This window comes from Oncorhynchus mykiss, chromosome 28 (genome assembly GCF_013265735.2).
Source record: "Oncorhynchus mykiss isolate Arlee chromosome 28, USDA_OmykA_1.1, whole genome shotgun sequence".
NCBI lineage: Eukaryota > Metazoa > Chordata > Actinopteri > Salmoniformes > Salmonidae > Oncorhynchus > Oncorhynchus mykiss.
Window position 1 is genome coordinate 40253075 of NC_048592.1, and position 27918 is coordinate 40280992.

At 43.4% G+C, this 27918-nt stretch overlaps 1 protein-coding gene across 1 annotated transcript in view; it reads right to left on the minus strand.

The window, feature by feature from the left end:
- Positions 1 to 27918, minus strand: part of LOC110508253 (piezo-type mechanosensitive ion channel component 2) — a 149101-nt gene that overhangs the window by 84664 nt on the left and 36519 nt on the right. Inside the window, exons 10-16 of the mRNA XM_036966347.1 lie at positions 27462 to 27622; positions 26994 to 27239; positions 25312 to 25434; positions 17438 to 17638; positions 8933 to 9137; positions 5443 to 5544; positions 3908 to 4073 (exon numbers count right to left, since the gene is read on the minus strand). Of these exons, the coding sequence (XP_036822242.1) occupies positions 3908 to 4073; positions 5443 to 5544; positions 8933 to 9137; positions 17438 to 17638; positions 25312 to 25434; positions 26994 to 27239; positions 27462 to 27622 (1204 nt within the window). The remainder of the gene's footprint in view (positions 1 to 3907; positions 4074 to 5442; positions 5545 to 8932; positions 9138 to 17437; positions 17639 to 25311; positions 25435 to 26993; positions 27240 to 27461; positions 27623 to 27918) is intronic.

Here is a 27918-nt window from a genome sequence, read left to right on the forward strand (position 1 = left end):
TTAATCCCAGGTAGACTAACAGTTAATCCCAGGTAGACTAACAGTTAATCCCAGGTAGCCTAGCGGTTCATCCCAGAGCCGACTAGGTGAATAATCAGACCGTGTGCCCACGTACAGAGGCACTTAACCCTAATCGCTGCTGTAAGTGGCTCTGGATCAGAGAGTCTGCTAAATGACTCACTACTGTAGTGGCTCTGGATAAGAGAGTCTGTTAAATGACTCACTACTGTAGTGGATCTGGATAAGAGAGTCTGCTAAATGACTCACTACTGTAGTGGCTCTGGATAAGAGAGTCTGCTAAATGACTCACTACTGTAGTGGCTCTGGAAAAGAGAGTCTGCTAAATGACTCACTACTGTAGTGGCTCTGGAAAAGAGAGTCTGCTAAATGACTCACTACTGTAGTGGCTCTGGATCAGAGAGTCTGCTAAATGACTCACTACTGTAGTGGCTCTGGAAAAGAGAGTCTGCTAAATGACTCAAATAGAAAATGAGAAGGGAAAAAAGCAACAATGTGTCCAATGTGTCCAAGGCTTTAGCTCAGGGGGCTAACACAGTCTTGTAGTGCGGGTTCAAACCCAGTTAGTCTGACCACTTTACCTCAATGAGAAAACACCCTGCTGTCTGTCATCATAACAGATACATCATTAAGCCATTGAGCTACAATAAGAAAAAGCATCATGTTCTGTAATATAATCTGTCATACCTCCATCAATCACATCATCTTAACTAGATCAATAATGGTCAGGCTTACAGTAAACGTCTGATGATCGATCAATACTTGGAGCCTACAGTGGATAATATAATATATGGGGTTGACTTGAAACCCGATCCATGTCTGTCACTACAGGTATCTACTGTATGAGAGAGAGAAAGAGAGAGAGGGAGGGAGGGAGACAAAGAGAGAGAGATAGGGAGAGAGAGAGAGAGAGAGAGAGAGAATTAGAGAGAGAGAGAGAGACAGAGAGAGAGACAGAGAGACAGAGACAGAGAGAGAGAGAGAGAGAGAGAGAGAGAGACAGAGAGAGACAGAGGGAGAGAGAGGGAGAGAGAGAGAGACAGAGAGACAGAGAGAGAGAGACAGAGAGAGAGAGAGAGAGAGAGAGAGAGAGAGAGAGAGAGAGAGAGAGAGAGTGAGAGAGAGAGAGAGAGAGAGAGACAGAGAGAGAGACAGAGAGAGAGAGACAGAGACAGAGAGAGAGAGAGAGAGAGAGAGAGAGAGAGAGAGAGACAGAGAGAGACAGAGGGAGAGAGAGGGAGAGAGAGAGAGACAGAGAGACAGAGAGAGAGAGACAGAGAGAGAGAGAGAGAGAGAGAGAGAGAGAGAGAGAGAGAGAGAGAGTGAGTGAGAGAGAGGGAGAGACAGAGAGACGGAGAGACAGAGCGAGAGAGACAGAGAGAGAGAGAGAGCCCTCCTGACAACCCCCCCTCCCACACCCACTGAGGACATCACAAGCCACAGATTGTTCTCTTTATTGACTCAAATGGGAAATATATACAAGAAAATACACTTTTCCCCAAACACAGAATGTCCACCTCTACAAGGCAGCAGTGCCCACCTTCGCCAGGACCCTAAAGGACATCGCCCTCAAACATATCCCCTACACATAGACGACCCATTCCGAGAGGACCTACATCCAACACCACCAGCCACATCCACACCATAACCCCAAACAATCAATACCCCCCCCAAACCAACCACGCCCATTCCCCATTTAGGCCCCCTCAGATCAGACCTATGCCCCTCCTGCTGATCCCATGCCCCCCACTCCCGCAAAGAGGGCCTCAACATGAAAGTCACACATACGCCCAGGCAGTGAGTAGGCAAACAGACCCAACCCCCAACCCTTACACTAGCCCAAGCCAATTGGGTCTGCACCAGATACCAGATACTCAGCAGGCTCTGCTCACACTTATTGGTCTGAGGCCAAACCACACAACCAACAACATTGGACACTTTATGGAACACAAAGCCTACTTGAACAGAACAATATTCAACCATGAGGCATCAAAGCCAAAGGAACTGAATAATATTAAGAAATTCATAGATGGAAGGAAATCAGTGTGGAAATCTAGCAAAAAACAATTAGGCAACAACAAATTGAATCCCTTTTAGACAATTTCCTGGGTAAAACGTTCCACTGTAATAGTGAAGGTGTAAACTGCAAAAATCTAGAAAGAAATTGAGAAACCTGTCCAACCAAAAACATAGAGACCCAGAAAACCTGAGCCTACGCCTTCACTATGGTGAATCACTAAAACAATACAGAAATACACTACGGAAAAAGAAGGAACAGCACGTCAGAAATCAGCTCAATGTAATTGAAGAATCCATAGACTCTAACCACTTCTGGTTCAGAAATCAGCTCAATGTAACTGAAGAATCCATAGACTCTAACCACTTCTGGGAAAACTGGAAAACACTAAAACAACAACACAAAGAGTTATCTATCCAAAATGGAGATGTATGGTAAACCACGTCTCCAGTCTTTTTGGCTCTATAACAAAGAACAAACAGCAAAAACATGATCAACTACAAATCTTAGAATCAACTACTAAAGACGACCAGAGCCCACTGGAATCTCCAATTACCTTGAATGAGCTACAGGACAAAATACAAACCCCTCCAACCCAAAAAGGCCTGTGGTGTTGATGGTACCCACAATTAAATGATCACATATACAGACAACAATTTCCAATTGGCTATGCTTAAACTCTTTGACATCATCCTCAGCCTCTTCCCCAATATTTGGAATGAAGGACCAGTAGTGTAAAATACTTCAGTAAAAATACTTGAAATGACTCCTTAACTTGTTTTTTGGGGGTATCTGTACTTTACTATTTATATTTTTTTACAATTTTTACTTTTACTCCACTACATTCCTAAAGAAAATAATGTACTTTTTACTCCATACATTTTCCCTGACACCCAAAAAAAGTACATTTTGAATGCTTAGCAGGACAGAACATGGTCCAATTCACACACTTATCAAGAGAACATCCCTGGTCATCTCTACTGCCTCCGATCTGGCGGGCTCACTAAACACACATGCTTCATTTTTAAATTAGTGTTGAACTGTGACCGTGGCTATCCAGGGTAAACTCCCATGTCTACTGGGTGAAATACCACAGTGTGACATCACAGCAGCAAGATTGATGACCTGTTGCCACAAGAAAAGGGCAACCAGTGAAGAACAAACACCATTGTAAACCCATATTTATGCTTATTTATTTTCCCTCTTGTACTTTAACCATTTGCACATCGTTACGACACTGTATATAGACATAATATGACATTTGAGCATGGTTTGGGATGCAGACCAGAGCATGGTTTGGGATGCAGACCAGAGCATGGTTTGGGATGCAGACTAGAGCATGGTTTGGGATGCAGGCTAGAGCATGGTTTGGGATGCAGACTAGAGCATGGTTTGGGATGCAGGCTAGAGCATGGTTTGGGATGCAGACTAGAGCATGGTTTGGGATGCAGACTAGAGCATGGTTTGGGATGCAGGCTAGAGCATGGTTTGGGATGCAGACTAGAGCATGGTTTGGGATGCAGCCCAGAGCATGGTTTGGGACGCAGCCCAGAGCACGGTTTGGGATGGAAGGTAGTGTGCTAGTGCTCTGTCCTTCACTACTGCTGTTGATGGACACAGAGTGCCATAATGAAACAGCTCTCCACTCTGAGTATCAAAACACTGTAATGGTAGAACAGGACACAATCAATGGCTATCCTCTTGTCCTGTCTCTCCCTGTTCTCCCATCAGATCTGCCTTCCTCGCTTGCTGCCTAGCGCAATCAAGGTGAGAGCCTCTGGCTGGTACTTCACTGGGCTGCACCTCTGTAACGTACAGTAACATACATGCTCATGTGCATCAATCTCCATGGTATAATGGTATAGTCACTACCTGGAATGTATAAAGTCGGGGACAGGGTTGTGGACGCTGAAAGAGGCTGTGTCTAGGTCTCTAGAGATCTCCACGTTATCTCCGGCCATGAGACGGACAGCTGCCTTGTTTTCCTCTTCAAATATACTCTTCTGGAGTGAGGCGCAGAGGAGGAGCATGAAGTCATCTATAGAGGAGAGGAAAGGAGAGGAGAAGAGAAGAGAAGAGAAGAGAAGAGAAGAGAAGAGAAGAGAAGAGAAGAGAAGAGAAGAGGAGAGGAGAGGAGAGGAGAGGAGAGGAGAGGAGAGGAGAGGAGCGGAGAGGAGAGGAGAGGAGAGGAGAGGAGAGGAGAGGAGAGGAGAGGAGAGGAGAGGAGAGGAGAGGAGAGGAGAGGAGAGGAGAGGAGAGGAGAGGAGAGGAGAGGAGAGGGGGGAGTGGCAAGGGGAGGATTTATATTAGCTTCATAGCAATTTAATAGCTAACCAAAATGTAGATTGAGACTGAGAAAATATAACCCATTCTATCCAACCCCGTCCATTCTATCCCATTCTATCCAACCCTGTCCATTCTATCCCATTCTATCCAACCCTGTCCATTCTATCCAACCCTGTCCATATCGATCCCATTCTATCCAACCCTGTCCATTCTATCCAATTATATCCAACCCTGTCCATTCTATCCCATTCTATCCAACCCTGTCCATTCTATCCAACCCTGTCCATACCGATCCCATTCTATCCAACCCTGTCCATTCTATCCAATTATATCCAACCCCGTCCATTCTATCCCATTATATCCAACCCTGTCCATTCTATCCCATTCTATCCAACCCTGTCCATTCTATCCAACCCTGTCCATACCGATCTCATTCTATCCAATTATATCCAACCCCGTCCATTCTATCCCATTATATCCAACCCTGTCCATTCTATCCCATTCTATCCAACCCTGTCAATACCAATCCCATTCTATCCAACCCTGTCCATTCTATCCCATTCTATCCAACCCTGTCCATTCTATCCAACCATGTCCATTCTATCCCATTCTATCCAACCATGTCCATACCGATCACATTCTATCCAACCCTGTCCATACCAATCCCATTCTATCCAACCCTGTCCATCACGATCCCATTCTATCCAACCATGTCCATACCGATCCCATTCTATCCAACCCTGTCCATTCTATTCCATTCTATCCAACCCTGTCCATACCGGTCCCATTCTATCCAACCCTGTCCATTCTATCCAACCCTGTCCATTCTATCCAACCCTGTCCATTCTATCCAACCTTGTCAATACCAATCCCATTCTATCCCATTCTATCCAACCCTGTCAATACCAATCCCATTATATCCAACCCTGTCCATTCTATCCCATTCTATCCAACCCTGTCTATACCGGTCCCATTCTATCCAACCCTGTCAATCCTATCCCATTCTATCCAACCCTGTCCATACCGATCCCATTCTATCCAACCCTGTCAATCCTATCCCATTCTATCCAACCCTGTCCATACCGATCCCTTACACACCGACAGAGCAATATGATACATACAGACGAGAAAGATTGGGTTGGGGTTGGTGTGGAAGTCAGGTAAATAAAGCCACTTGATGACATTGGAGTCCATTGCAGAGTTAGGGAACCTCCATGGGTAGTCTGAAGGGATAGAGAGCAACAACAACAATATCAATGGCCTAATCATCAACACAGAAAATCCCATACATTTCATAATGAAGCTCAATTTAAACAAGCACATAATACATGTAAACTGGATAAAGCATAAGACATACACATAATAATTATACCAATTATAAGAAGAAGAAGATGAACTATTTCTATATACAAGCCTAGTGGTTAGAGTGTTGGACTAGTAACCAGAAGTTTGCAAGTTCAAACCCCCGTGCTGACAAGGTACAAATCTGTCGTCCTGCCCCTGAACAGGCAGTTAACCCACTGTTCCTAGGCCGTCATTGAAAATAAGAATTTGTTCTTAACTGACTTGCCTGGTTAAATAAAGGTAAAATAAAAAATGTAATAATAAAACAAGTACTAACCAAGAAACAAAGACAGCTGGAAGGAGAATATATATATTTTTATCATACATTAAACGCCTCTTTATTAAAGTGTGTCTTCAGTAGGCACTGAATCTGATTGTACTCTGGCAGACCATTCCACAGTCTAGGACCCTAATGACAAATTCCCAGTCTCCTTTAGTTTTCAACCTTGACTTTGGAACGGACAACAGTACCCTGCCAGAGGATCCAGAGCATCCTGGCTCGTAGTAGAGATAAAAGATCTGAGATATAGGATATGGCAGAATCAAGCCTTAAACGTGATTCATAACATTTTAAAATGTACCTAAAAGTGACTAGAAGTCAGTGTAGAGAAGATAGAATATGTGTGGTATGTTTATATTTCCTGGTTCCTGTTAAAAGCCGAGCTGCAGCGTTTTGAACTGACTGTAGGAGATGGAGTGATTTCTGACTCAGACGACGATACAAAGAGTTACAGTCCTCTAGGCGTGAGGAAATAAAAGCCTGTATAACTTTCTCCAGATCAGTGACTGGAATAAAACACTTGACTTTAGCTGTATTTCTTGGATGATAAAAGCAGGACTGGACAACCTTCTTTCCATGCAGCTCCAGGTTTAGGTCGGGGTCAAAGAAGACGCCAAGGTTTCTGGACTTTACATTGGTGGGAAAGGTTCTAAGGTTAACTACAATCTGACTCCCTTCAAGGTGGGGACCAAATACAACAACCTCGGGTTTCTTATCATTGAGCTGGAGAAAACTGTCAGGCATCTAACATTTGATGTCAGCAAGACACTAGTGAAGGGTAGCTATGCTAGCTTGGTCACTGGTGAAGGGTAGCTATACTAGCTTGGTCACTGGTGAAGGGTAGCTACGCTAGCTTGGTCACTGGTGAAGGGTAGCTACGCTAGCTTGGTTAATGGGGAAGGGTACTTCCGCATAGCAGTGAAACTGAATGTTATGATTACAGATTATGGTCAAACATTTTGAGAATAACACAAATATTAATTTTCACAAAGTCTGCTGCCTCAGTTTGTATGATGGCAATTTGCATATACTCCAGAAGGTTATTAAGAGTGATCAGATTAATTGAAATTAATTGCAAAGTCCCTCTTTGCCATGCAAATGAACTGAATCCTTTAAAAACATTTCCAATGCATTTCAGCCCTGCCACAAAAGGACCAGCTGACATCATGTCAGGGATTCTCTCGTTAACACAAGTGTGAGTGTTGACGAGGACAAGGCTGGAGATCACTCTGTCATGCTGATTGAGTTCGAATAACAGACCGGAAGCTTCAAAAGGAGGGTGGTGCTTGGAATCATTGTTCTTCCTCTGTCAACCATGGTACCTGCAAGGAAACACGTGCCATCATCATTAATTTGCACAAAAAGGGCTTCACAGGCAAGGATATTGCTGCCAGTAAGATTACACCTAAATCAAACATTTATCGGATCATCAAGAACTTCAAGGAGAGCGGTTCAATTGTTGTGAAGAAGGCGTCATGGCGCCCAAGAAAGTCCAGCAAGCGCCAGGACCGTCTCCTAAAGTTGATTCAGCTGCGGGATCGTGGCACCACCAGTACAGAGCTGCTCAGGAATGGCAGCAGGCAGGTGTGAGTGCATCTGCACGCACAGTGAGGCGAAGACTTTCGGAGGATGGCCTGGTGTCAAGAAGGGCAGCAAAGAAACCACTTCTCTCCAGGAAAAACATCAGGGACAGACTGATATTCTGCAAAAGGTACAGGGATTGGACTGCTGAGGACTGGGGTAAAGTAATTTTCTCTGATGAATCCCCTTTCTGATTGTTTGTGGCATCCGGAAAAAAGCTTGTCCGGAGAAGACAAGGTGAGGGCTACCATCAGTCCTGTGTCATGCCAACGGTAAAGCATCCTGAGACCATTCATGTGTGGGGTTGCTTCTCAGCCAAGGGAGTGGGCTCACTCACAGTTTTGCCTAAGAACACAGCCATGAATAAAGAATGGTACCAACACATCCTCCGAGAGCAACTTCTCCCAACCATCCAGGAACAGTTTGGTGACCAACAATGCCTTTTCCAGCATGATGGAGCACCTTGACATAAGGCAAAATGGATAACTAAGTGGCTTGGGGAACAAAACATCGATATTTTGGGTCCATGGCCAGGAAACTCCCCAGACCTTAATCCCATTGAGAACTTGTGGTCAATCCTAAAGAGGCGGGTGGACAAACAAAAACCCACAAATTCTGACAAACTCCAAACATTGATTACGCAAGAATGGGCTGCCATCAGTCAGGATGTGGCCCAGAAGACAGCATACCAGTGCGGATTGCAGAGGTCTTGATAAAGAAGGGTCAACACTGCAAATATAGACTCTTTGCATCAACTTCATGTAATTGTCAATAAAAGCCTTTGACACTTATGAAATGCTTGTAATTATACTTCAGTATTCCGTAGTAACATCTGACAAAAATATCTAAAGACACTGAAGCAGCAAACTTTGTGAAAATTAATATTTGTGTCATTCTCAGAACTTTTGGCACCGACTGTACAGGAAAAAAAGGATGGTGCCAGAATTGACCCCTGAGGGACACCATAGTGAATAGATTCTGGGGACGATACTGAACCACCCATGCCCATGAGAAACGTCTGCCACGTAGATACGAGCTGAACCGGTCGAGGGCAACGCCAGAGATTCCCACCCACCTCTGCAGCTGGTCAACAAAGAGGTTATGATCAATAAGTAATAAGATATTGATCTCAAATACAATTAAGCAGCTTTTTGCTATTATCACAAATAGAAACTCCACAGTCCCTATAATCCAGAGAAAACCAAGTAAGGTTGTCCACTCTCACTGCTTCTTCTGATTTGTAGTTCTTCTGGCACTGAGGTCCAGAAGAACTACAACAGACTTTTCAACAGCACCCGGTAACCAACAGAAGGTCCTTACTGAATTTCAAATCAAACAGTTTCCGTGAAGTGAGCGGAAGCCCGACTTGAATTTTCTAAATAATACAGACACGCACACACCCTTACCTTCACAGGCTGCAGGTGGTATCCCGATGCAGACAAAGTACTGCCAGGTTAGCAGACAGGCCAGGAAACAACAGTATTTAGGCCAGATCTCAGCTATAGCTTTCCTCCTACGTCTGTACATCACGGCTATCAGAGCGAAGGCATGCAGCACAGCATAGAAGTCCATACGCTGGCCAATCACATTCACCGTCAGTAGGAAGCATGTCTAGTGCGAGAGAGAGCGAGACAACGAGGGGGAGGGAGGGAGAGGGGAGACAGAGAAAGGAAAGAGAGAAAGTGTGGAAAAGAAAGAGAGTCAGAGAGAGAGAGAGAGACAGAGAGAGAGAGAGAGAGAGAGAGAGAGAGAGAAAGAGAGAGAGAGAGAAAGAGACAGAGAGAGAGAGAGAGAGAGAGAGATAGAGAGAAAGAGAGAGAGAGAGAGAGAGAGAGAAAGAGACAGAGAGAGAGAGAGAGAGAGAGAGAGAGAGAGAGAGACAGAAAGAGAAAGAGAGAGAGAGAGAAAGAGACAGAGAGAGATTAGTGATTGTGACATGACATTGATGTCATTCTCAAATACATTAGCAGCGTTTTGTTTTTATTACAAATAGACAAGACATGTGATCTCTCTGAATATAATGGTTTCTACCTACCTCCAGGCCATGTGATCTCTCTGAATATAATGGTTTCTACCTACCTCCAGGCCATGTGATCTCTCTGAATATAATGGTTTCTTCCTACCTCCAGCCCATGTGATCTCTCTGAATATAATGGTTTCTTCCTACCTCCAGCCCATGTGATCTCTCTGAATATAATGGTTTCTTCCTATCTCCAGCCCATGTGATCTCTCTGAATATAATGGTTTCTACCTACCTCCAGCCCATGTGATCTCTCTGAATATAATGGTTTCTGCCTACCTCCAGGCCATGTGATCTCTCTGAATATAATGGTTTCTACCTACCTCCAGCCCATGTGATCTCTCTGAATATAATGGTTTCTTCCTACCTCCAGGCCATGTGATCTCTCTGAATATAATGGTTTCTTCCTAACTCCAGCCCATGTGATCTCTCTGAATATAATGGTTTCTTCCTACCTCCAGCCCATGTGATCTCTCTGAATATAATGGTTTCTTCCTATCTCCAGCCCATGTGATCTCTCTGAATATAATGGTTTCTACCTACCTCCAGCCCATGTGATCTCTCTGAATATAATGGTTTCTGCCTACCTCCAGGCCATGTGATCTCTCTGAATATAATGGTTTCTACCTACCTCCAGCCCATGTGATCTCTCTGAATATAATGGTTTCTTCCTACCTCCAGGCCATGTGATCTCTCTGAATATAATGGTTTCTTCCTACCTCCAGCCCATGTGATCTCTCTGAATATAATGGTTTCTTCCTACCTCCAGGCCATGTGATCTCTCTGAATATAATGGTTTCTTCCTACCTCAAGGCCATGTGATCTCTCTGAATATAATGGTTTCTTCCTACCTCCAGCCCATGTGATCTCTCTGAATATAATGGTTTCTTCCTACCTCCAGGCCATGTGATATCTCTGAATATAATGGTTTCTACCTACCTCCAGCCCATGTGATCTCTCTGAATATAATGGTTTCTACCTACCTCCAGGCCATGTGATCTCTCTGAATATAATGGTTTCTTCCTACCTCCAGCCCATGTGATCTCTCTGAATATAATGGTTTCTACCTACCTCCAGGCCATGTGATCTCTCTGAATATAATGGTTTCTTCCAACCTCCAGGCCATGTGATCTCTCTGAATATAATGGTTTCTTCCTACCTCCAGGCCAAGTGATCTCTCTGAATATAATGGTTTCTTCCTACCTCCAGGCCATGTGATCTCTCTGAATATAATGGTTTCTTCCTACCTCCAGGCCATGTGATCTCTCTGAATATAATGGTTTCTTCCTACCTCCAGGCCATGTGATCTCTCTGAATATAATGGTTTCTTCCTACCTCCAGGCCAAGTGATCTCTCTGAATATAATGGTTTCTACCTACCTCCAGCCCATGTGATCTCTCTGAATATAATGGTTTCTTCCTACCTCCAGGCCAAGTGATCTCTCTGAATATAATGGTTTCTACCTACCTCCAGGCCATGTGATCTCTCTGAATATAATGGTTTCTACCTACCTCCAGGCCAAGTGATCTCTCTGAATATAATGGTTTCTACCTACCTCCAGGCCAAGTGATCTCTCTGAATATAATGGTTTCTACCTACCTCCAGCCCATGTGATCTCTCTGAATATAATGGTTTCTACCTACCTCCAGGCCATGTGATCTCTCTGAATATAATGGTTTCTTCCTACCTCCAGGCCAAGTAATCTCTCTGAATATAATGGTTTCTACCTACCTCCAGCCCATGTGATCTCTCTGAATATAATGGTTTCTACCTACCTCCAGGCCATGTGATCTCTCTGAATATAATGGTTTCTACCTACCTCCAGGCCAAGTGATCTCTCTGAATATAATGGTTTCTGCCTACCTCCAGCCCATGTGATCTCTCTGAATATAATGGTTTCTACCTACCTCCAGGCCATGTGATCTCTCTGAATATAATGGTTTCTACCTACCTCCAGGCCATGTGATCTCTCTGAATATAATGGTTTCTACCTACCTCCAGGCCATGTGATCTCTCTGAATATAATGGTTTCTACCTACCTCCAGGCCATGTGATCTCTCTGAATATAATGGTTTCTGCCGACCTCCAGCCCAAGTGATCTCTCTGAATATAATGGTTTCTTCCTACCTCCAGGCCATGTGATCTCTCTGAATATAATGGTTTCTTCCTACCTCCAGCCCATGTGATCTCTCTGAATATAATGGTTTCTACCTACCTCCAGGCCATGTGATCTCTCTGAATATAATGGTTTCTTCCCACCTCCAGGCCATGTGATCTCTCTGAATATAATGGTTTCTTCCTACCTCCAGGCCATGTGATCTCTCTGAATATAATGGTTTCTTCCTACCTCCAGCCCATGTGATCTCTCTGAATATAATGGTTTCTACCTACCTCCAGGCCATGTGATCTCTCTGAATATAATGGTTTCTTCCTACCTCCAGGCCATGTGATCTCTCTGAATATAATGGTTTCTACCTACCTCCAGGCCATGTGATCTCTCTGAATATAATGGTTTCTTCCTACCTCCAGGCCATGTGATCTCTCTGAATATAATGGTTTCTTCCTACCTCCAGGCCATGTGATCTCTCTGAATATAATGGTTTCTTCCTACCTCCAGGCCATGTGATCTCTCTGAATATAATGGTTTCTACCTACCTCCAGCCTATGTGATCTCTCTGAATATAATGGTTTCTGCCTACCTCCAGCCCATGTGATCTCTCTGAATATAATGGTTTCTGCCTATCTCCAGCCCATGTGATCTCTCTGAATATAATGGTTTCTGCCTACCTCCAGCCCATGTGATCTCTCTGAATATAATGGTTTCTGCCTACCTCCAGGCCATGTGATCTCTCTGAATATAATGGTTTCTGCACACCTCCAGCCCATGTGATCTCTCTGAATATAATGGTTTCTGCCTACCTCCAGCCCATGTGATCTCTCTGAATATAATGGTTTCTGCCTACCTCCAGGCCATGTGATCTCTCTGAATATAATGGTTTCTGCACACCTCCAGCCCATGTGATCTCTCTGAATATAATGGTTTCTGCCTACCTCCAGGCCATGTGATCTCTCTGAATATAATGGTTTCTTCCTACCTCCAGCCCATGTGATCTCTCTGAATATAATGGTTTCTGCCTATCTCCAGCCCATGTGATCTCTCTGAATATAATGGTTTCTGCCTACCTCCAGCCCATGTGATCTCTCTGAATATAATGGTTTCTGCCTACCTCCAGGCCATGTGATCTCTCTGAATATAATGGTTTCTGCACACCTCCAGCCCATGTGATCTCTCTGAATATAATGGTTTCTGCCTACCTCCAGGCCATGTGATCTCTCTGAATATAATGGTTTCTTCCTACCTCCAGCCCATGTGATCTCTCTGAATATAATGGTTTCTACCTACCTCCAGCCCATGTGATCTCTCTGAATATAATGGTGTCTGCCTACCTCCAGGCCATGTGATCTCTCTGAATATAATGGTGTCTGCCTACCTCCAGGCCATGTGATCTCTCTGAATATAATGGTTTCTTCCTACCTCCAGCCCATGTGATCTCTCTGAATATAATGGTTTCTACCTACCTCCAGCCCATGTGATCTCTCTGAATATAATGGTTTCTGCCTACCTCCAGCCCATGTGATCTCTCTGAATATAATGGTTTCTACCTACCTCCAGCCCATGTGATCTCTCTGAATATAATGGTTTCTGCCTACCTCCAGGCCATGTGATCTCTCTGAATATAATGGTTTCTGCCTACCTCCAGGCCATGTGATCTCTCTGAATATAATGGTTTCTTCCTACCTCCAGCCCATGTGATCTCTCTGAATATAATGGTTTCTACCTACCTCCAGGCCATGTGATCTCTCTGAATATAATGGTTTCTTCCTACCTCCAGGCCATGTGATCTCTCTGAATATAATGGTTTCTACCTACCTCCAGGCCATGTGATCTCTCTGAATATAATGGTTTCTTCCTACCTCCAGGCCATGTGATCTCTCTGAATATAATGGTTTCTTCCTACCTCCAGGCCATGTGATCTCTCTGAATATAATGGTTTCTTCCTACCTCCAGGCCATGTGATCTCTCTGAATATAATGGTTTCTACCTACCTCCAGCCTATGTGATCTCTCTGAATATAATGGTTTCTGCCTACCTCCAGCCCATGTGATCTCTCTGAATATAATGGTTTCTGCCTATCTCCAGCCCATGTGATCTCTCTGAATATAATGGTTTCTGCCTACCTCCAGGCCATGTGATCTCTCTGAATATAATGGTTTCTGCCTACCTCCAGCCCATGTGATCTCTCTGAATATAATGGTTTCTGCCTACCTCCAGGCCATGTGATCTCTCTGAATATAATGGTTTCTGCACACCTCCAGCCCATGTGATCTCTCTGAATATAATGGTTTCTGCCTACCTCCAGGCCATGTGATCTCTCTGAATATAATGGTTTCTTCCTACCTCCAGCCCATGTGATCTCTCTGAATATAATGGTTTCTACCTACCTCCAGCCCATGTGATCTCTCTGAATATAATGGTGTCTGCCTACCTCCAGGCCATGTGATCTCTCTGAATATAATGGTGTCTGCCTACCTCCAGGCCATGTGATCTCTCTGAATATAATGGTGTCTGCCTACCTCCAGGCCATGTGATCTCTCTGAATATAATGGTTTCTTCCTACCTCCAGCCCATGTGATCTCTCTGAATATAATGGTTTCTACCTACCTCCAGCCCATGTGATCTCTCTGAATATAATGGTTTCTGCCTACCTCCAGCCCAAGTGATCTCTCTGAATATAATGGTTTCTACCTACCTCCAGGCCATGTGATCTCTCTGAATATAATGGTTTCTGCCTACCTCCAGCCCATGTGATCTCTCTGAATATAATGGTTTCTACCTACCTCCAGGCCATGTGATCTCTCTGAATATAATGGTTTCTACCTACCTCCAGGCCATGTGATCTCTCTGAATATAATGGTTTCTACCTACCTCCAGGCCATGTGATCTCTCTGAATATAATGGTTTCTACCTACCTCCAGGCCATGTGATCTCTCTGAATATAATGGTTTCTGCCGACCTCCAGCCCAAGTGATCTCTCTGAATATAATGGTTTCTTCCTACCTCCAGGCCATGTGATCTCTCTGAATATAATGGTTTCTTCCTACCTCCAGCCCATGTGATCTCTCTGAATATAATGGTTTCTACCTACCTCCAGGCCATGTGATCTCTCTGAATATAATGGTTTCTTCCCACCTCCAGGCCATGTGATCTCTCTGAATATAATGGTTTCTTCCTACCTCCAGGCCATGTGATCTCTCTGAATATAATGGTTTCTTCCTACCTCCAGCCCATGTGATCTCTCTGAATATAATGGTTTCTACCTACCTCCAGGCCATGTGATCTCTCTGAATATAATGGTTTCTTCCTACCTCCAGGCCATGTGATCTCTCTGAATATAATGGTTTCTACCTACCTCCAGGCCATGTGATCTCTCTGAATATAATGGTTTCTTCCTACCTCCAGGCCATGTGATCTCTCTGAATATAATGGTTTCTTCCTACCTCCAGGCCATGTGATCTCTCTGAATATAATGGTTTCTTCCTACCTCCAGGCCATGTGATCTCTCTGAATATAATGGTTTCTTCCTACCTCCAGGCCATGTGATCTCTCTGAATATAATGGTTTCTACCTACCTCCAGCCTATGTGATCTCTCTGAATATAATGGTTTCTGCCTACCTCCAGCCCATGTGATCTCTCTGAATATAATGGTTTCTGCCTATCTCCAGCCCATGTGATCTCTCTGAATATAATGGTTTCTGCCTACCTCCAGGCCATGTGATCTCTCTGAATATAATGGTTTCTGCCTACCTCCAGCCCATGTGATCTCTCTGAATATAATGGTTTCTGCCTACCTCCAGGCCATGTGATCTCTCTGAATATAATGGTTTCTGCACACCTCCAGCCCATGTGATCTCTCTGAATATAATGGTTTCTGCCTACCTCCAGGCCATGTGATCTCTCTGAATATAATGGTTTCTTCCTACCTCCAGCCCATGTGATCTCTCTGAATATAATGGTTTCTACCTACCTCCAGCCCATGTGATCTCTCTGAATATAATGGTGTCTGCCTACCTCCAGGCCATGTGATCTCTCTGAATATAATGGTGTCTGCCTACCTCCAGGCCATGTGATCTCTCTGAATATAATGGTTTCTTCCTACCTCCAGCCCATGTGATCTCTCTGAATATAATGGTTTCTACCTACCTCCAGCCCATGTGATCTCTCTGAATATAATGGTTTCTGCCTACCTCCAGCCCATGTGATCTCTCTGAATATAATGGTTTCTACCTACCTCCAGCCCATGTGATCTCTCTGAATATAATGGTTTCTGCCTACCTCCAGGCCATGTGATCTCTCTGAATATAATGGTTTCTGCCTACCTCCAGGCCATGTGATCTCTCTGAATATAATGGTTTCTTCCTACCTCCAGCCCATGTGATCTCTCTGAATATAATGGTTTCTACCTACCTCCAGGCCATGTGATCTCTCTGAATATAATGGTTTCTTCCTACCTCCAGGCCATGTGATCTCTCTGAATATAATGGTTTCTACCTACCTCCAGGCCATGTGATCTCTCTGAATATAATGGTTTCTTCCTACCTCCAGGCCATGTGATCTCTCTGAATATAATGGTTTCCTCCTACCTCCAGGCCATGTGATCTCTCTGAATATAATGGTTTCTTCCTACCTCCAGGCCATGTGATCTCTCTGAATATAATGGTTTCTACCTACCTCCAGCCTATGTGATCTCTCTGAATATAATGGTTTCTGCCTACCTCCAGCCCATGTGATCTCTCTGAATATAATGGTTTCTGCCTATCTCCAGCCCATGTGATCTCTCTGAATATAATGGTTTCTGCCTACCTCCAGGCCATGTGATCTCTCTGAATATAATGGTTTCTGCCTACCTCCAGCCCATGTGATCTCTCTGAATATAATGGTTTCTGCCTACCTCCAGGCCATGTGATCTCTCTGAATATAATGGTTTCTGCACACCTCCAGCCCATGTGATCTCTCTGAATATAATGGTTTCTGCCTACCTCCAGGCCATGTGATCTCTCTGAATATAATGGTTTCTTCCTACCTCCAGCCCATGTGATCTCTCTGAATATAATGGTTTCTACCTACCTCCAGCCCATGTGATCTCTCTGAATATAATGGTGTCTGCCTACCTCCAGGCCATGTGATCTCTCTGAATATAATGGTGTCTGCCTACCTCCAGGCCATGTGATCTCTCTGAATATAATGGTTTCTTCCTACCTCCAGCCCATGTGATCTCTCTGAATATAATGGTTTCTACCTACCTCCAGCCCATGTGATCTCTCTGAATATAATGGTTTCTGCCTACCTCCAGCCCATGTGATCTCTCTGAATATAATGGTTTCTACCTACCTCCAGGCCATGTGATCTCTCTGAATATAATGGTTTCTACCTACCTCCAGGCCATGTGATCTCTCTGAATATAATGGTTTCTGCCTACCTCCAGGCCATGTGATCTCTCTGAATATAATGGTTTCTGCCTACCTCCAGGCCATGTGATCTCTCTGAATATAATGGTTTCTGCCTACCTCCAGGCCATGTGATCTCTCTGAATATAATGGTTTCTACCTACCTCCAGCCCATGTGATCTCTCTGAATATAATGGTTTCTGCCTACCTCCAGGCCATGTGATCTCTCTGAATATAATGGTTTCTGCCTACCTCCAGGCCATGTGATCTCTCTGAATATAATGGTTTCTACCTACCTCCAGCCCATGTGATCTCTCTGAATATAATGGTGTCTGCCTACCTCCAGGCCATGTGATCTCTCTGAATATAATGGTTTCTGCCTACCTCCAGCCCAAACTTGTAGAAGAAGTAGTTGATGAAGTACTTGGCACAGTTGACGATGCCGTTGTCGAGGTGTTGTCGCGTGATGTCATGGAAGATGATGCGAGCGGCGGGCGTGGTGAGCTTGTTCCTCAGCCTGTAGTACTGCTGGTGACGGTAGATGGTCACCTCAAACGCCAGCATGGCCAACATCAGCAGGTTGTTCTGGGTGAGGAGAGGAGAGGAGAGGAGAGGAGAGGAGAGGAGAGGAGAGGAGAGGAGAGGAGATAAACCTGAGATAGCCCTGACTCAGTTCATGGAGGTAGATGTTCAGTATAAACCTGACTCAGTTCATAGAGGTAGATGTTATAAACCTGACTCAGTTTATAGAGGTAGATGTTATAACCCTGACTCAGTTCATAGAGGTAGATGTTCAGTATAACCCTGACTCAGTTCATAGAGGTAGATGTTATAACCCTGACTCAGTTTATAGAGGTAGATGTTATAACCCTGACTCAGTTCATAGAGGTAGATGTTATAACCCTGACTCAGTTCATAGAGGTAGATGTTCAGTATAACCCTGACTCAGTTCATAGAGGTAGATGTTCAGTATAACCCTGACTCAGTTCATAGAGGTAGATGTTCAGTATAACCCTGACTCAGTTCATAGAGGTAGATGTTATAACCCTGACTCAGTTTATAGAGGTAGATGTTCAGTATAACCCTGACTCAGTTTATAGAGGTAGATGTTCAGTATAACCCTGACTCAGTTCATAGAGGTAGATGTTATAACCCTGACTCAGTTTATAGAGGTAGATGTTATAACCCTGACTCAGTTCATAGAGGTAGATGTTATAACCCTGACTCAGTTCATAGAGGTAGATGTTATAACCCTGACTCAGTTCATAGAGGTAGATGTTATAACCCTGACTCAGTTCATAGAAGTAGATGTTCAGTATAACCCTGACTCAGTTCATAGAGGTAGATGTTATAACCCTGACTCAGTTCATAGAGGTAGATGTTCAGTATAACCCTGACTCAGTTTATAGAGGTAGATGTTCAGTATAACCCTGACTCAGTTTATAGAGGTAGATGTTCAGTATAACCCTGACTCAGTTCATAGAGGTAGATGTTCAGTATAACCCTGACTCAGTTCATAGAGGTAGATGTTATAACCCTGACTCAGTTCATAGAGGTAGATGTTCAGTATAACCCTGACTCAGTTCATAGAGGTAGATGTTATAACCCTGACTCAGTTTATAGAGGTAGATGTTATAACCCTGACTCAGTTTATAGAGGTAGATGTTATAACCCTGACTCAGTTCATAGAGGTAGATGTTATAACCCTGACTCAGTTTATAGAGGTAGATGTTCAGTATAAACCTGACTCAGTTTATAGAGGTAGATGTTATAACCCTGACTCAGTTTATAGAGGTAGATGTTATAACCCTGACTCAGTTCATAGAGGTAGATGTTCAGTATAACCCTGACTCAGTTCATAGAGGTAGATGTTATAACCCTGACTCAGTTTATAGAGGTAGATGTTATAACCCTGACTCAGTTCATAGAGGTAGATGTTATAACCCTGACTCAGTTCATAGAGGTAGATGTTCAGTATAACCCTGACTCAGTTTATAGAGGTAGATGTTATAACCCTGACTCAGTTCATAGAGGTAGATGTTATAACCCTGACTCAGTTCATAGAGGTAGATGTTATAACCCTGACTCAGTTTATAGAGGTAGATGTTCAGTATAACCCTGACTCAGTTCATAGAGGTAGATGTTATAACCCTGACTCAGTTCATAGAGGTAGATGTTATAACCCTGACTCAGTTTATGGAGGTAGATGTTATAACCCTGACTCAGTTCATAGAGGTAGATGTTATAACCCTGACTCAGTTTATAGAGGTAGATGTTCAGTATAACCCTGACTCAGTTCATAGAGGTAGATGTTATAACCCTGACTCAGTTCATAGAGGTAGATGTTATAACCCTGACTCAGTTCATAGAGGTAGATGTTATAACCCTGACTCAGTTCATAGAGGTAGATGTTATAACCCTGACTCAGTTTATAGAGGTAGATGTTCAGTATAACCCTGACTCAGTTTATGGAGGTAGATGTTATAACCCTGACTCAGTTCATAGAGGTAGATGTTATAACCCTGACTCAGTTTATAGAGGTAGATGTTATAACCCTGACTCAGTTCATAGAGGTAGATGTTATAACCCTGACTCAGTTTATAGAGGTAGATGTTCAGTATAACCCTGACTCAGTTCATAGAGGTAGATGTTCAGTATAGCCCTGACTCAGTTTATAGAGGTAGATGTTCAGTATAACCCTGACTCAGTTCATAGAGGTAGATGTTATAACCCTGACTCAGTTCATAGAGGTAGATGTTCAGTATAACCCTGACTCAGTTTATAGAGGTAGATGTTCAGTATAACCCTGACTCAGTTTATAGAGGTAGATGTTCAGTATAACCCTGACTCAGTTCATAGAGGTAGATGTTATAACCCTGACTCAGTTCATAGAGGTAGATGTTCAGTATAACCCTGACTCAGTTTATAGAGGTATATGTTATAACCCTGACTCAGTTTATAGAGGTAGATGTTATAACCCTGACTCAGTTCATAGAGGTAGATGTTCAGTATAACCCTGACTCAGTTCATAGAGGTAGATGTTATAACCCTGACTCAGTTTATAGAGGTAGATGTTCAGTATAACCCTGACTCAGTTTATAGAGGTAGATGTTCAGTATAACCCTGACTCAGTTCATAGAGGTAGATGTTCAGTATAACCCTGACTCAGTTTATAGAGGTAGATGTTCAGTATAACCCTGACTCAGTTCATAGAGGTAGATGTTATAACCCTGACTCAGTTCATAGAGGTAGATGTTCAGTATAACCCTGACTCAGTTCATAGAGGTAGATGTTATAACCCTGACTCAGTTTATAGAGGTAGATGTTCAGTATAACCCTGACTCAGTTCATAGAGGTAGATGTTCAGTATAACCCTGACTCAGTTCATAGAGGTAGATGTTCAGTATAACCCTGACTCAGTTCATAGAGGTAGATGTTATAACCCTGACTCAGTTCATAGAGGTAGATGTTCAGTATAACCCTGACTCAGTTTATAGAGGTATATGTTCAGTATAACCCTGACTCAGTTCATAGAGGTAGATGTTCAGTATAACCCTGACTCAGTTCATAGAGGTAGATGTTATAACCCTGACTCAGTTTATAGAGGTAGATGTTCAGTATAACCCTGACTCAGTTCATAGAGGTAGATGTTATAACCCTGACTCAGTTCATAGAGGTAGATGTTCAGTATAACCCTGACTCAGTTCATAGAGGTAGATGTTATAACCCTGACTCAGTTTATAGAGGTAGATGTTCAGTATAACCCTGACTCAGTTTATAGAGGTAGATGTTATAACCCTGACTCAGTTCATAGAGGTAGATGTTATAACCCTGACTCAGTTCATAGAGGTAGATGTTATAACCCTGACTCAGTTTATAGAGGTAGATGTTATAACCCTGACTCAGTTTATAGAGGTAGATGTTCAGTATAGCCCTGACTCAGTTCATAGAGGTAGATGTTCAGTATAACCCTGACTCAGTTCATAGAGGTAGATGTTATAACCCTGACTCAGTTCATAGAGGTAGATGTTATAACCCTGACTCAGTTCATAGAGGTAGATGTTATAACCCTGACTCAGTTTATAGAGGTAGATGTTCAGTATAGCCCTGACTCAGTTCATAGAGGTAGATGTTCAGTATAACCCTGACTCAGTTCATAGAGGTAGATGTTATAACCCTGACTCAGTTCATAGAGGTAGATGTTATAACCCTGACTCAGTTCATAGAGGTAGATGTTATAACCCTGACTCAGTTCATAGAGGTAGATGTTCAGTATAACCCTGACTCAGTTCATAGAGGTAGATGTTATAACCCTGACTCAGTTTATAGAGGTAGATGTTATAACCCTGACTCAGTTCATGGAGGTAGATGTTATAACCCTGACTCAGTTTATAGAGGTAGATGTTCAGTATAACCCTGACTCAGTTCATAGAGGTAGATGTTATAACCCTGACTCAGTTCATAGAGGTAGATGTTATAACCCTGACTCAGTTCATAGAGGTAGATGTTCAGTATAAACCTGACTCAGTTCATAGAGGTAGATGTTATAACCCTGACTCAGTTCATAGAGGTAGATGTTATAACCCTGACTCAGTTCATAGAGGTAGATGTTATAACCCTGACTCAGTTCATAGAGGTAAATGTTCAGTATAACCCTGACTCAGTTTATAGAGGTAGATGTTCAGTATAACCCTGACTCAGTTTATAGAGGTAGATGTTCAGTATAACCCTGACTCAGTTTATAGAGGTAGATGTTCAGTATAACCCTGACTCAGTTCATAGAGGTAGATGTTCAGTATAACCCTGACTCAGTTTATAGAGGTAGATGTTCAGTATAGCCCTGACTCAGTTCATAGAGGTAGATGTTATAACCCTGACTCAGTTCATAGAGGTAGATGTTCAGTATAACCCTGACTCAGTTTATAGAGGTATATGTTATAACCCTGACTCAGTTTATAGAGGTAGATGTTCAGTATAACCCTGACTCAGTTTATAGAGGTATATGTTATAACCCTGACTCAGTTCATAGAGGTAGATGTTATAACCCTGACTCAGTTCATAGAGGTAGATGTTATAACCCTGACTCAGTTTATAGAGGTAGATGTTCAGTATAACCCTGACTCAGTTCATAGAGGTAGATGTTATAACCCTGACTCAGTTCATAGAGGTAGATGTTATAACCCTGACTCAGTTTATGGAGGTAGATGTTATAACCCTGACTCAGTTCATAGAGGTAGATGTTATAACCCTGACTCAGTTTATAGAGGTAGATGTTCAGTATAACCCTGACTCAGTTCATAGAGGTAGATGTTATAACCCTGACTCAGTTCATAGAGGTAGATGTTATAACCCTGACTCAGTTCATAGAGGTAGATGTTATAACCCTGACTCAGTTCATAGAGGTAGATGTTATAACCCTGACTCAGTTTATAGAGGTAGATGTTCAGTATAACCCTGACTCAGTTTATGGAGGTAGATGTTATAACCCTGACTCAGTTCATAGAGGTAGATGTTATAACCCTGACTCAGTTTATAGAGGTAGATGTTATAACCCTGACTCAGTTCATAGAGGTAGATGTTATAACCCTGACTCAGTTTATAGAGGTAGATGTTCAGTATAACCCTGACTCAGTTCATAGAGGTAGATGTTCAGTATAGCCCTGACTCAGTTTATAGAGGTAGATGTTCAGTATAACCCTGACTCAGTTCATAGAGGTAGATGTTATAACCCTGACTCAGTTCATAGAGGTAGATGTTCAGTATAACCCTGACTCAGTTTATAGAGGTAGATGTTCAGTATAACCCTGACTCAGTTTATAGAGGTAGATGTTCAGTATAACCCTGACTCAGTTCATAGAGGTAGATGTTATAACCCTGACTCAGTTCATAGAGGTAGATGTTCAGTATAACCCTGACTCAGTTTATAGAGGTATATGTTATAACCCTGACTCAGTTTATAGAGGTAGATGTTCAGTATAACCCTGACTCAGTTTATAGAGGTATATGTTATAACCCTGACTCAGTTCATAGAGGTAGATGTTCAGTATAACCCTGACTCAGTTTATAGAGGTATATGTTATAACCCTGACTCAGTTTATAGAGGTAGATGTTATAACCCTGACTCAGTTCATAGAGGTAGATGTTCAGTATAACCCTGACTCAGTTCATAGAGGTAGATGTTATAACCCTGACTCAGTTTATAGAGGTAGATGTTCAGTATAACCCTGACTCAGTTTATAGAGGTAGATGTTCAGTATAACCCTGACTCAGTTCATAGAGGTAGATGTTCAGTATAACCCTGACTCAGTTTATAGAGGTAGATGTTCAGTATAACCCTGACTCAGTTCATAGAGGTAGATGTTATAACCCTGACTCAGTTCATAGAGGTAGATGTTCAGTATAACCCTGACTCAGTTCATAGAGGTAGATGTTATAACCCTGACTCAGTTTATAGAGGTAGATGTTCAGTATAACCCTGACTCAGTTCATAGAGGTAGATGTTCAGTATAACCCTGACTCAGTTCATAGAGGTAGATGTTCAGTATAACCCTGACTCAGTTCATAGAGGTAGATGTTATAACCCTGACTCAGTTCATAGAGGTAGATGTTCAGTATAACCCTGACTCAGTTTATAGAGGTATATGTTCAGTATAACCCTGACTCAGTTCATAGAGGTAGATGTTCAGTATAACCCTGACTCAGTTCATAGAGGTAGATGTTATAACCCTGACTCAGTTTATAGAGGTAGATGTTCAGTATAACCCTGACTCAGTTCATAGAGGTAGATGTTATAACCCTGACTCAGTTCATAGAGGTAGATGTTCAGTATAACCCTGACTCAGTTCATAGAGGTAGATGTTATAACCCTGACTCAGTTTATAGAGGTAGATGTTCAGTATAACCCTGACTCAGTTTATAGAGGTAGATGTTATAACCCTGACTCAGTTCATAGAGGTAGATGTTATAACCCTGACTCAGTTCATAGAGGTAGATGTTATAACCCTGACTCAGTTTATAGAGGTAGATGTTATAACCCTGACTCAGTTTATAGAGGTAGATGTTCAGTATAGCCCTGACTCAGTTCATAGAGGTAGATGTTCAGTATAACCCTGACTCAGTTCATAGAGGTAGATGTTATAACCCTGACTCAGTTCATAGAGGTAGATGTTATAACCCTGACTCAGTTCATAGAGGTAGATGTTATAACCCTGACTCAGTTTATAGAGGTAGATGTTCAGTATAGCCCTGACTCAGTTCATAGAGGTAGATGTTCAGTATAACCCTGACTCAGTTCATAGAGGTAGATGTTATAACCCTGACTCAGTTCATAGAGGTAGATGTTATAACCCTGACTCAGTTCATAGAGGTAGATGTTATAACCCTGACTCAGTTCATAGAGGTAGATGTTCAGTATAACCCTGACTCAGTTCATAGAGGTAGATGTTATAACCCTGACTCAGTTTATAGAGGTAGATGTTATAACCCTGACTCAGTTCATGGAGGTAGATGTTATAACCCTGACTCAGTTTATAGAGGTAGATGTTCAGTATAACCCTGACTCAGTTCATAGAGGTAGATGTTATAACCCTGACTCAGTTCATAGAGGTAGATGTTATAACCCTGACTCAGTTCATAGAGGTAGATGTTCAGTATAAACCTGACTCAGTTCATAGAGGTAGATGTTATAACCCTGACTCAGTTCATAGAGGTAGATGTTATAACCCTGACTCAGTTCATAGAGGTAGATGTTATAACCCTGACTCAGTTCATAGAGGTAAATGTTCAGTATAACCCTGACTCAGTTTATAGAGGTAGATGTTCAGTATAACCCTGACTCAGTTTATAGAGGTAGATGTTCAGTATAACCCTGACTCAGTTTATAGAGGTAGATGTTCAGTATAACCCTGACTCAGTTCATAGAGGTAGATGTTCAGTATAACCCTGACTCAGTTTATAGAGGTAGATGTTCAGTATAGCCCTGACTCAGTTCATAGAGGTAGATGTTATAACCCTGACTCAGTTCATAGAGGTAGATGTTCAGTATAAACCCGAGTCAGGCTGGTCCTTCCGGACAGATAACGAAAGTTTGTCTCTCCCAACATCCTGGATTCCGAGATTTATCAAAGTCAGATGTCGGAAAAAACTGAGTGTATGAGTTTTCTATCTTGTTTGATAACTCTTTCCTTTGTTTGCATGTCCCATTCCGATGCTATATTATATGAATATCTTCATATAGAGATAAATAGACATTAGCTCACCCTGAGGTTCTCCAGTAGAGGGTTGAACTTGTTGAGACCGACCCAGTTGGAAGGGTCTACTGGCTCCTTGTACAGCAGAGAGTCTTTCATCTCTTCTCTCTGTTTCTCTGTGTATTTCATTGGCTGGGGAGGAAGAGGAGTCAGAACTGGAGTCAGAACCGGAGTCAGAACTGGAGTTAGAACCGGAGTCAGAACTGGAGTCAGAACTGGAGTCAGAACCGGAGTCAGAACCGGAGTTAGAACTGGAGTCAGAACCGGAGTTAGAACCGGAGTTAGAACCGATGTCAGAACCGGAGTTAGAACCGGAGTCAGTCATACGTATGGTTACAGCCTTCTTGGTATCTATTTCCATAAGAGTGAATAAGTATGTTTAGATTTAAATACGTATGTTTAGATTTAAATAAGTATGTTTAGATTTAAATAAGTATGTTTAGATTTAAATACATATGTTTAGATTTAAATAAGTATGTTTCGATTTTTAAAAGTATGTTTAAATATCTTTGAGTCTTTTGCTCGGGGACCTGAATTGAGAAACTCTACTTTTAGTACCTGAGACAGGTAAGACACTGAAACCAATCAATCAATTGACCACACCCACCAATCCACCAACCAATCACCAACCACCAACCCACCAATCCACCACACCCACCAATCCACCAACCAACAACCCACCAACCAACCAACCAATCCACCAACCAACCAACAACGAACAACCCACCAATCCACCCACCAACCAATCCACCAACCAACCAACAACGAACAACCCACCAATCCACCCACCCACCAATCCACCAACCAACCAAAAATCCACCTACCAATCCACCAATCCACCAACCAACCCACCCACCAACCCACCAACCAATCCACCAATCAACCCACCAACCAACCAACCAATCCACCAACCAACCAACAACCCACCAATCCACCAACCAACATACCAACCAATCCGCCAACCAACCAATCCACCTACCAATCCACCAACCAACCAATCCACCAACCAACCAACCAATCCACCCACCAATCTACCAACCAACCAACCAACCAATCCACCCACCAATCCACCAACCAACAACCCACCAATCCACCCACCAATCCACCAACCAACCAATCCACCAAACAACCAATCCACCAACCAATCCACGAACCAACAACCCACCAATCCACCCACCAATTCAGCAACCAACCAAACCACCCACCAAAGCACCAACCAACCAACCATTCAACCCACCAAAGCACCAACCAACCAACCATTCAACCCACCAATTCACCCACCAACCAACAACCAACCAATCCACCAACCAACCACCAACCCTCCAATCCACCAACCAACCAACCGACAACCCACCAATCCACCGACCCACCCACCGACCCACCCACCAACCAACCAACCAACCAACCAACCCACTCACTCACTCACCCACCCACCGACCCACCCACTAACCCACCCACTGACCCACCCACCCACCAACCCACCCACTCACTCACCCACCGACCCACCGACCAACCCACCCATCCACCGACCGACCGACCCACCGGCCAACCCACCCACCGACCTACTGACCCACCGACCCACCGGCCAACCCACCCACCGACCCACCCACTAACCCACCCACTGACCCACTCACCCACCCACCCACCCACTCACTCACCCACCGACCCACCCACCAACCCACCCTACTCACCATGGAGCAGTTCTTGGAGTAAGAGGCAGGTTGTATAGATTCCAGCTGGTACGACATCTTACAGACGATGATAACACAGGTCCAGACTGTACAGATACTGGAGGCCAGGGGTCTGAACTGACTGAAGGGTAGAGCGAAGGCCCAGCACGCCAGGAACACGTAGTTAAACAAGGACACCTGCCAGAGAGGAGAAACAGTTAGAGCGAAGGCCCAGCACGCCAGGAACACGTAGTTGAACAAGGACACCTGCCAGAGACATAACACATCAACCTCCAGGATTACCTAGGCTTCAGCTCAGTGAGCGAACACAGTCTTGTGACATGCAGGAAATGTCACTTTTTAACACTTGACTGTATGTTGCTCCAATAGGCCAGGTTTTCCTCGGGAAACAAAAAATAGTTTCTCATCTACAGGGACTTCTGGGTTAAATAAAGGATAAATGAATCAACAAAATAGTGACAGTGTTACCTCCTTGACAGAGACCAGTATGATGCACGAGGAGACGATCTTGACGATGTGCATCTCTAGGAGCCACCAGATGAAGAGCTGAAGCTTGTGGAAATATTCCAGGAACTTGAGGAACAGCACAGTCAGACGCTCCACCACCAGGGGCCACTTATTCTTTAGGTCTGACAGGAACAGGACGAGACAGGAAGCAATCAGTCAGCCAGTCAGTCAGCCAGTCAGTCAGTCAGCCAGTCAGTCAGTCAGACGGTCCACCACCAGGGGCCACTTATTATTTAGGTTTGACAGGAACAGGACGAGACAGGAAGCAGTCAGTCAGTCAGCCAGCCAGTCAGTCAGACGGTCCACCACCAGGTGCCACTTATTATTTAGGTCTGACAGGAACAGGATGAGACAGGAAGCAATCAGTCAGTCAGCCAGCCAGTCAGACGGTCCACCACCAGGTGGCACTTATTCTTTA